The 10,801-nt window shown below is 40.1% G+C and overlaps 1 protein-coding gene and 1 long non-coding RNA gene across 2 annotated transcripts; both read right to left on the minus strand.

Annotated features, from left to right (window-relative positions):
- Positions 1-582: 582 nt before the first annotated feature.
- On the minus strand, positions 583-9,635 carry mpzl2b (myelin protein zero-like 2b). Its single transcript, XM_083530879.1, has 5 exons — positions 9,438-9,635; positions 4,350-4,519; positions 3,118-3,328; positions 2,867-3,023; positions 583-1,817 (listed from the first exon to the last, which is right to left on the minus strand). The coding sequence occupies exons 1-5, from the start codon at positions 9,493-9,495 to the stop codon at positions 1,694-1,696; spliced, it is 720 nt and encodes a 239-aa protein (XP_083387005.1). The 5' UTR covers positions 9,496-9,635; the 3' UTR covers positions 583-1,693.
- LOC310720377 lies at positions 4,645-9,427 on the minus strand. Its single transcript, XR_014531723.1, has 2 exons — positions 8,992-9,427; positions 4,645-5,908 (listed from the first exon to the last, which is right to left on the minus strand). It is a non-coding gene; the product is annotated as an uncharacterized lncRNA (long non-coding RNA).
- Positions 9,636-10,801: the final 1,166 nt, after the last annotated feature.

Genomic DNA, 10,801 nt, shown 5'->3' on the forward strand with positions numbered 1-10,801 from the left:
CATTCAGTCCCCACAATGATAGAAACACATTCCCCTCCCACACACACACACACACACACACAAACACACGCACTTCCTTAATTCATATAATCAGTCACTTCCTCTTAACATACACTGGAAAACCATTCACATTCCTGCATTGTACAGTCCCTTATAGCACAGGAGCTGTACATTTCTATTCCCATCATCAGACTCAAGTTTGACCTGAAGATGGTGCTAGAACATTTGGTCAAATTTGGTCAGAATGTTCTTCAGACCCTCCCTGATCCCTCAGCTGAATTTCACAACTACAAAGAGACGAAGATGAGGAAGAACAATAATCCGAAAAGGTGAAATTTTGATCCTTAACCCCCTAATTTTTGACGGAAGTGTTCAACGCTGTTCAACCTGAATCAAGAGTGGAATTATGGGACAGAGAGTAGCATATAGGCGTGTCCTCTACTTGAAAAGCAGGAAAAATTTGCAAGGATTTGCAAGACTGAGCATGTTCATCGGTGTGTGTTTACTGTATGAAAAACGTACCGTATGTATGTATGTATGTAAAGTTTATCGCTGGAGATAGAGGGGGACAAAAAGAGCAAATATTTTCACACAAATATTTATTCATCTTAAAATCATCTGTAAACAATCTGTTTATATATATATATATAGTATTTTATAAAACACAGTCAATATAGAAATATTAGAAACTAAAGAACAACATTACAGTTTAAACTAAATGCGTAAGAATTACAAAAACAAAACACATTACAAACTAAATGCTTAGCAATTTAAAAAAAATGTGAAATAATATTTAAAACTATCCATAAAAAATATACAAACAACACTAGAATGAATAACGTAGTCAGCAAAGACACAACAATGCTTTCTTACTTTAAATTTTTGAATACAAAATAATTAGGTCATACATTTTTTTAAACATTTATGTATAATATAATCTAGAATGTGCCAAAATGAATGGATACAGTGCAGTCGGTGTAAAACACGAACCTCGTTCACAATTTATTTATAAACAGGTTTCATTTTATTTATATCATAGTGGCTGTGAAACGTGTGGAAACACCTAGTGTTTTAAAGTTTTTGATACACATACAAGTTTATATATATATATATAAAAAAAATAAAAAATAGAAGCTCTTTGATTAGTTGGCAGTTTTTAGCGATTAAAAAAAATAAAATAAAAAATTAATCTTAGAAATGTCGTATAAAAATCACCTTATAATTAACATTTCTTGTAAGTTTCATATTAGTGTAAACTTGCAAGGTGTTGAATGCTCAGCCTTTCTATAGAAATGATTTGGGTTATTTTAGTGAAGGCTTCTCTGCTAAAGTCTTTGCATTTTGTACCGTTTTGAAGGTTTTTTTCAACTGTATCAGTCATTGCGTTTGCATCTTCGCAAACATGTTGTCGGTTGTCCCTTCTAGCTTGCGTTAAATCTTAAAAAGTTGCCTTTAGGATTAGCATCCAGCGTCCTGTTTGTGTCTATTTGATCGCATTGTAGTCATGTTCTGGCTGGGTTTAGTTCGGTTTGATAAATTCTTAGGCAGTATTGTTAGTATGAGACTGAAAATATACATCGACTGCTAAAAGAAAACAACAACAACAAAAAAAAAAAAACAATGATTGTTAAATGATACGTACGGAAACAAGCGTGTTCGTTAGTGACCTTAGTCGTCTCTGCCTGGTTTTAAGCTAGCGTCGAAATTCTTTACCCGCGTCCTCTTCGTGTAGTTTGGTCTTTTCTAGCTCGTCTTGGAGTTTCTCTTTTTCTGGAACTTTCTCCACCATGTTTATTGGCATGAACTCCGCCTGAGCGCTGGTGGTTTGTTAGCATGTGCGCAGACAGACGAAAACAATAACAACAACGTTATGACACATCACAGGACACGCTCTGAAATACACCGTATGGACAAAAGTTTGTGGACACCTGAACATAAGTCTGGTGCTTCTTTCTGAACATCTCTTTCAATATTAAGTCTCCATTTGCTGTTATAATAATCTCCATTGTTCTTGGAACATGTTCTACTAGATTTTGTGGAAATTCGTTGCTTTTTACATTCATCCCAAAATGTTTATTAGATTTAGAGCTCTATAGCAGGAGATCTTCCACACACTTCCAAACCATTTAAACCAGATCTTCATGGAGCCGGCTTTGTGCACGGAAACATTGTCGTGCTGGAACAGGTTTGGGTCTTCTGGTTTAAAGTGAATGGAAAATTTCATTCTACCACATCGAACGTCCTCCAACAATTTGGAAAAGGACCACATATGGCTGGAAAAGTCGAGTGTCCCAATACTTTTGTCCATATAATTTAGTAAAACATATGCAATGGAAACGAAAAGACGAACGGTTCGACCCGGACCCACGGCAAACAAATCGGCACCAATCAGCAATCGATTTGCATTCCAAAACTTTTGGAACATGATGATTGTTATTAAATATGGTATAAATTACAGATCGAGAAGTTCATGGTGATATGCACTTATTTCCACACAATTCTAAGAAGACAATTTCATCAGGTTTTACTTAAAAATATCTCTGGAAAGTGGTTTATAAAGAATCGGTAGAACATCTGGAAACCAGCGCAGACCACCAGCTCAATCTACAAGATTCGAACAGAAGCTACGAATTGATTTGACAGGATATCGATATTTTATGAGACAACAAAGGTTTAAAAATATATTGTGGATCATCAGCCAGGCTAAAAAGTGAAAACCAGAAAAAGTTTGATTGTCCCCATATTCACATGGTAGCTGCTTTTTTGTGTTTGTTTTGTCTCACAAAATAGAAAGCTCTTGAAAGGAACCAGGATGAGAGGACAGCACCGCTTGGCGTGGAGAAGCACCGCCCCCTTCCTGTCTCACCATACGCTCGCCCGCTTCGCGTCTTGCAGCTCTATGCCTGCGTCTCCGTGGCGATCTCGGAAGTAGCGCACGCAGAGGACGATAGTGAGGATGATGAGGACCAGCGCGATGCCTCCGCCCACCACCGCCGCCAGGATCTCCATCTCGGAGAGCTTCACTAAAACATGGAGAAGAAAAGGTGAAACGATGGCGTGAGATTTCAGCAAAACGTGTCGAATAATATTTGAAAAACAATGTTTTTCTGGTCTCACCTGACTGAACCACCTCGAGGCGGATCTCGCCGGTGAAGCCGTGCACGTCGGGGGGATTGCGCACCAGGCAGGTGTAGGTCCCGTTAAAGTTGAACTGCACGTCGTTCAGCGTGATGGAGGCGTCGTTCTTCAGGATGTTCCCAGACCATGCCGCACGACCTTCAAACTGACCTTGAGTAGGCGGATAAGGCTTTTCCTGATAGAAGAAGAACTGTATGCCAAGAAATAGGGGAAAAACAAACAAACAAAACGAGGAGAGGTGATTTGATTAATACAATTTAGCTCCACCCACTTTCAACAATCCCTCATACGTATGTGTAGAGTATGGAACAGCTTTTCCAGGCGCCAAGATTCGTTGGAGGTCTTTTTGTCTAAAGCTTGTGAAGATCTCCACGTGTGAAGTGACCGATAGCCTAGCAGCTACTAGAGGTCAACTGATTAATCGGTTTTGCTGATTGATAGTTGATTGCTGGAACTATCACCAAAAATGCAACACCAATAGTTTTTCCGGATTCCGGTCCGCTGTCATTATGAGAGCGGCCTCTAGAGGCGAATCACTGACACCACGTGCTGTTCGTTTTAAACACAAACACAATATTATATTTATTATAATACATTATATTAATTCTTTTTATTTCCTTTAGCACATTTTCATGATTTAGTGCTAATTTTTTTTTTATGAAGCTCAGTCCTATTTTACATGGTGTATGTTTGTTTGTTTTTTTTTATCCAGTATAAAAAACTATTTAAAAACTATCGTGTGATTAATCAGTTATCAGCAGTTACGATCCAACCTAGATAACGGTATCGGCAAAATCCGACTCTAGTAGCTACAGGACTCTAGTAGCTACAGTATGATCATGTTACAAAGGAGCAGCAAACGCAATGACTACGGAAAACGGGCATTTTAACCGAGTTTGGAGCTCAGTTTCGGTTAAAGAGCTCATTAAAGACCCCAACATTTTTTATTAACTTCTTTTGATAGAATTCCCAGATGTATTTTATTGAAAACACGATGAGCCAGTAGTACAGTACAATACTAAATGTTTATCTCTAGCAAATCAACACATTTCGCGGGAAAAAAATCAGGCGTCCCAATACATTTCTGTCCATATCTGGATGCAAAGGGAACTCCTTACAGAACCCACACCACGCGTTTATTATTACTTTTTCATAAATCGGTATTTGGTTAATAATTTCACTGACGTTAATGTGAACATTTCTTTCCGTACCTGTTCCTCCCGACCAGGGCCGAGCGGTTTGAAGCTCCAGGAGATGGAGAGGGTTTTCTCCGAGACCGCTTCGCTGGATGTGAAGGTGCACTTGAGCCGCACTTCCGTCCCGTTAACCGCCGTTAGCTCTTTGGGTGTGAACACCTCGATCGCCCAGATGTGATTCACACCTGGACATACACATACATACAACTTAAGGGTGTCTTCCCTACAAGGGCCGTCTTAACAACGACCTTTCTGAGTCGCTGTTACCACACGCCAGTTGATCCCTAAAACAGCATGTCATTTTCTTTAATTGTATTAGCAAATTAAACTTTTTATCCATTTATAGCTACAATCATATAGTTCCATGTAACAAGAAACGGCATCCTGATAAATCGCTGAAACCGACACTGGAGACTCCTTCTATACGCCATGTCACCTCACACATGCCCCCTGTAATCGATTCACGTCAAGCGTCCGCCGGACACGCCCCGGTTTAAGCCGTTACCATGGAAACATATTTAAACCTACTGGGATTCTATCTAGGACGAGATCAATGTACAGTTTTCTCGTCAAATTTTAAAGTCCTTGCATTATAGGAGGAGGAGTTTTGTGACGATCACTCAGCAGATCTCAACCTACAAATCTCGCCTGGTCGCTCAGTGGCTCAGGTTCTGGTTGATTTGATTCATAATTAAAAAAATTTTAATAAATATTTTTTCATTTTCAGAAAACCGAATAGGGCAAAAGTATGAAAACAAATATTTTTCAATATTCAGAGACTCTAATTTCGTTCTTTTTCACACTTTTTTAAAATGCGTCGGAACCCTGAGTGCTGTGTCCCGGAGCAAGGACCTTAACCCGCTGTGCTCCAGGGACGCTGAGACTTTTTACCTTTTATACCCTCAAAGGTGTACATTTTCCTTCACAAAAAAAAGAGTGCACACTGATCTAGTGTGTAGTGAACGCAGGCGGATTGGGACGCAGCAAGTCATCGGTAGCTGCACTACTTTTCTGGTGGTGACACTTCGGGCTGGTTTTGAGACGTTCTTGAGGACTTAAGTATCTGGAGCTCCACACGTCTGCGCTCACAATCCCTGAGCGTCACCACAGCGTGCACTGCCAGGCTCTGGGACACGCCCCGGGACTGTGGCTTTTGGCTGGAGCTCCTTTAATGACCTCAACCTTATGTCAATGTCCGATAGCAGCACAGAGGACAAACAAAAAGTCCAAGATTTTGCACTTTAATTTGGTTTTGAATATAAAAGTTGAAATGAGCTGCAGTGAGGAAAGTAACTGTGTGTGTGTGTGTGTGTGTGTGTGTGTGTGTGTGTGTGTGTGTGTGTGTTTTGAACTTGCTGTTTACATTTTTTAGTGTAAACTTGGCTGGTTGAGGAGGCAAACTCTCCACTGCGCCATGGCCTTCACCCCACCCCTGTCTCTGTCTCCGTCTCTGTCTCTTTCTAACCGTTGCGTCTTTGCCTCAGAGTCCGTCACGTGAGAGCCTACAACTGCACGTGAATGTGAATAAAAAGGCGTAGCTTGTGGCTCGGGTTACCGCAGCAGGTGATCCGCCCCTTACAGAAAAAACAAAGCAGTGATTCATGACTGGAGCGAAGTCTGTTCTCCTGAACAAAACCTCAACGTTTTTCAAACCTGAATTTCTCTCAAATGTGACACGTTTGACTTCATACCAACCTGCAGGGTCCAGATTTATATCTGAAATCTTATCCAGGAGCACTGAGTCTCCATCCAAAACTGTACTTCATCTACATAATCAGAGGCTGTTTCCTTTCACTCACTCACTCACTCACTCACTCACTCACTCACTCTTTCTTTCTTTCTTCCATTGGTGCCCCTCCATTGTTCCTTCCCATCTCTTTTTCCTGGTGTAGCTCTCTCTTTTTCATTCTTGTTTTATTCTTGTTGCTTGTCTCTCTTTCTTTCTTTACCTCACTCCTTCTCTTTTGGTTTTTGTACCTCTACCTCTCTCTTTCTCTTCCCCTCATTTTCTCTCCCTTTGCATTTCTCTCCTTCTTCTGTAGATGTAAACAAATATATTCAAACATAAAAGAAAAAAAGATATTTACAAATTAATAAAAAAAAAAAAATTAGGCATAAGAGAAACTCTGTAGGAGAATGAAAGCATAATCGGTTGTATTTCGATTGGGCGTGGCACTGAAAAGCTCCACCCACTTCAAAATAAAGGCATTAAGACACAACGGGGAAAAAAAGACAAGTCTTTGAAAGAAAAAAAAACGCCTCTGTGACTGATTTATGAGGATCGTTTAACAAGCTGCCACATGTTCAACATCAATACCGTCAACATTCAAGTCACTGACAACAAGAAGAAGAAGAAGAAGAAAAAGAAGAGGAAGAGGAAAAATAAATGGAAAAAAGAGAAAGAAGAGGAAGAAGAGAAACTCTTCTCGGTGTACACCAGCACTCACTTTTGCACAAAGTGAACAAAAAATTTAATCTAGTTGGTCGACCTGCGTTACACATGAAGCTGCTGTAACTTGCGACATCCAACCAATCTGACACGCTTTTCCTGTTACTTTGTGTTTACACTGCACTGGTTTTACTCTCTCTCTATCTCTCTTTCGCTCTCTCTCCCTCTCTCTCTCTCTCTCTCTCTCTCTCTCTTTCGCTCTCTCTCCCTCTCTCTCTCTCTCTCTCTCTCTCTCTCTCTCCCTCTCTCTCTCCCTCTCTCTCTCTCTCTCTCTCTCTCTCTCTCTCTGGCTGAAAAAGTCAAGGTCAGGTGTGAGCACGTTGCTGTTCACTTGTACCTTGTGTGTGGGAAGTGAGAACTTGTGGGATATCATGCGAGTTCACAGAAAAACCACCAAAACCTCACAATAGAAACAAGTCTCACTTGTCTGCGAGATGTTGATCCGTCCCAGATTTGTATGATTTTGTCCTAAACTGGAAAAGTGATTGCGTGATATTGCTCAATGCAACACAATATAAACCAGATCCTGCATTCTGTTGGTTTCCCATCGTCCACTAACCACATCGCAAAACCAATGGCTAGTGTACACTTTAATTACAGCCAATACGTTGATACTCTCCTTCTAGAAAAAAAATTAGGACCCCAAAGTCAAATTACACCTGGGAAAAATTCAATATTTTATAAGATCTGGCGCCCCGTAACCTGGTACCTGAGTGAAACCCATGTAATTTAGCATATCACTGTGAGGTTATACTGACCCTTACGACCCTTATTATGGGGTACTGTGACCATAAACCTTCGTTCTGGATCTATCTGTGTGAAGATGATTCCACATGAGCAGCCTGAAGATCCACGAAGTCACTGAGCAACTCAAGAACTTTGAGACTGGATTTGGACTCTAATTAATATTAACATTCTGTTACAATGGCTCAGGATTGGGGTTGCAAATGAAGCAGAACATCTCCAGTAAATTTCCAGAAAACTTCTATGAGAAATTCTACTTCATTTGAGGAATTTTGGAAATATTCCAAGTTGGAAACTATGGGAATTTATGGGAATTCATTAGAAATTTTAACAGTTCTGCATTTGAGTGCCAATAACTGGACAGTCCACCTCAACAATGATGGACCTGTCATGAATGGCCATTCAGTACCACCAAGATGTCTGGTTCCTCTTAAGGTTTCTTCCTCATGAAGTCTCAGGGAGTTTTTTCTTCCCACTCTCGCCTCTGTTTCGCTTATTATAGAGAAACTTATTGGCTCTAAGGTATAAATTACAATTTTATGAACCGTTCATCTCAATAAAGCTGCGTTGCGACAACGTCCATTGTTAAATGCGCCGTACGAATACAACTGAACTGAATTGATATCTTTTCTTTGTTTCTCTTCCTACACATACATATTTCAAAAACAAAAAAAACAGAACCTGTAATACTGGCTATTGTACTGTAAAAGCTGGTGCAAGCAACAAAAAGTTAATGTCAAAAGAAAAAAAAATGGTTCAAATATCAACCCACGTGTCAGCGAATGGTTGATTCTGATTGGTCAGGAAGGAACTGTGAGGACAGTAGAACTTTATAAGCAGTGGTCTACAGTGAGGAAGTGAATTTTTCACGTATCTGTACTTCACTGAAGTGTTTCTATTTGGTGACACTTTCACTGTAACTTCACTACATTCAAAAGTCAAATATTTGACTTTTTACTCCACTACATTTTTGTGCCGTTCAGCGATAATTTTTTTATTTATACGAGGATAAAACCGTAACTGTTTAATCACGCAGCGAGTCACCAATCAGGATCGAGCGCACGCTCTGTTTTACACGCGTTCTGATCGACGCTCGGTGTATCTACTGATCACCGACACACAGTTCAGCATCAGTTCAACATCAAGCAGAACATTTAGAGAGGAATAAACGATGAAGAAACTCCAGACTCGAACTCAAAACAACACACATGGGATTATTTGTGGGAATTTTTTTAAGTAATCAAAAATGTTTTGCGCTCATGATCATTGTGATAGAAATCAGTGTTTGAGTCATGAATATCATTCTAATAGATCAGTGTGCTGAGAGTCACATTCGAGTCTTTTCACATCAACTGAGGCGATTCAGTGAAGAGTCTTGTGATAAAAATGATAATAGGAACATTATAATAAATCATAGTATTTTGGATACTTAAGAATAGTTTGAGGGCAAAAACTTACTTTTACTCAAGTAGATGAAAGTTTAAAGGGACACTTTTACTGGAGTCACATTTTACACACTGGATCTTTACTGGAACTACAGGGTTTGAGTTCTTCATCCACCACTGTTTTTATGAGGAGGTTATGGAAGAGAATGTGGAAGATTACTCGTGAAGGAATTGGACTCTGGATCCGAAGGTCGTGAGTTCACATCCCAGTCACCCAAAACAGCCAGTCCTGGGCCCCTGAGCAAGGCCCTCAACCCCAAATCTGCTCAGTTGTATCAATAAGATAAATGAAAGGAGTCTCCACTTTTAGTATTCTGTAACAATCAAAGTTACAGAAGAAGTCACGCAATGTCGCGTCTCCTGGTTCATGAACTTTTCCACGACATTAAAAGTAACATTTCGAAACGGAAACGTTTCCTGGTTTTTTTTTCCGCGTGCCCGTTTGACAAGCCGGAAGTGACTCACCTGGGAAGAGCAGCACACCTACAGCACTGACCACGAACCGGATCCATATCCGACACATGAGACACGGCGGAGCAAACACTACTGTCCCCGGAGACGCGCGTGCGTGTATCTGTGTGTACGCGTGTGTGTGTGTGTGAACTCGGTTTTGAATTCGAATTCACTTCCGAAACTCGGGACGTTCTGCGCGAGAGGAGGGGGGCGGAGTCAGCGCGCGTAGAAGGTGGACAGGGGCGTCGAGCGCGCGCTCACTTCATCCCAGAGTTCTCACTCATCATCTCAGAGTTCTCACTCATCATCTCAGAGTTCTCACTCATCATCTCAGAGTTCTCACTCATCATCTCAGAGTTCTCACTCATCATCTTAAAACCTACACTTTTATTTTAGAATTCTATATTTGTAACTTTAAACCTAGCCTTATTATCTCAGAATGTTCATTATCATCTCAAACCTACACTTATCATCTCACTTATCATATCAAATCTCAGATTAATTATCTCAGAATATTCACGTATTATTTCATAACTACACTTTATCTCGGAATTCCCACATGATACCTCAAAACTCAGACTGAACCCGAGCAGGTGCCAAAATATGACACAGGTGTCTCTCTTCTGCCATCTTGTGGTCACGTCTCGTCATTACAACAATACTTCCAAGTTGCCAGATTTTAGTCGCGATTTTCATCCAGATCCTGGTATAAATATAATATTCATGATAACAATTCTTATATAAATAAATAGAATGAGTGGATGGAAAACACAATAGAATAGAAAATAATCGTGTTATTCGTTCAGTCCTGAACATATCCAGATCAGAGCAGATAAAACTGATTCCAACCTGAAATTCATATCTAGATTTTATTTTAAAAAAAATAATAATAAAATAAAAATTATTTTCTAGTAGCCCAGAAGAGGCGGGGCGTAGACGCAGGAAAACCGGAAGTGCATATATGGGCACAAATTCCCTTCGTTCCCTTTATAGGAGCACTAGTTAGGGTATGGATTAAAAGTCCATGCAGACTGTGTAGTGCGTTTCATGTCCACTTGGGACACATTTAAGATCCACTTCTGTGAATTGAGTCAGGGATGCCAGATTGTGGTTTGGGTTTGACGTTTTGAGGGGGATTTATTACAAATATTTTTTGGTCAAATCATAGAAAACGTCAGCAGATTTTTCCTTCTATAATAATAAGACACCACACCCCTCTCTTGGGTATGAAGCAAACACTTGTCTCGCATCAGTGTAAACTAACACTCAAACCCAACAATCAATGCGTCCTCTGCTGGCCTTAGCTCAGAAACAGAAACTTACGTTTTAGTATATTTCTTTCAGGAATATGAAATTATTCCCAACAGTCCAGTTAA

This window comes from Silurus aristotelis (assembly GCF_946808225.1).
Source record: "Silurus aristotelis genome assembly, chromosome: 26".
In the NCBI taxonomy this organism is placed as follows: domain Eukaryota; kingdom Metazoa; phylum Chordata; class Actinopteri; order Siluriformes; family Siluridae; genus Silurus; species Silurus aristotelis.

Coding starts and splice junctions, on each gene's coding strand:
- mpzl2b (XM_083530879.1), bottom strand. CDS start 9,495: ATGTGTCGGATATGGATCCGGTTCGTGGTCAGTGCTGTAGGTGTGCTG. Junction 3,329..4,349: donor GCCCTGGTCGGGAGGAACAG/GTACGGAAAGAA, acceptor CTTGGCATACAG/TTCTTCTTCTATCAGGAAAA. Junction 3,024..3,117: donor CCTCGAGGTGGTTCAGTCAG/GTGAGACCAGAA, acceptor TCCATGTTTTAG/TGAAGCTCTCCGAGATGGAG.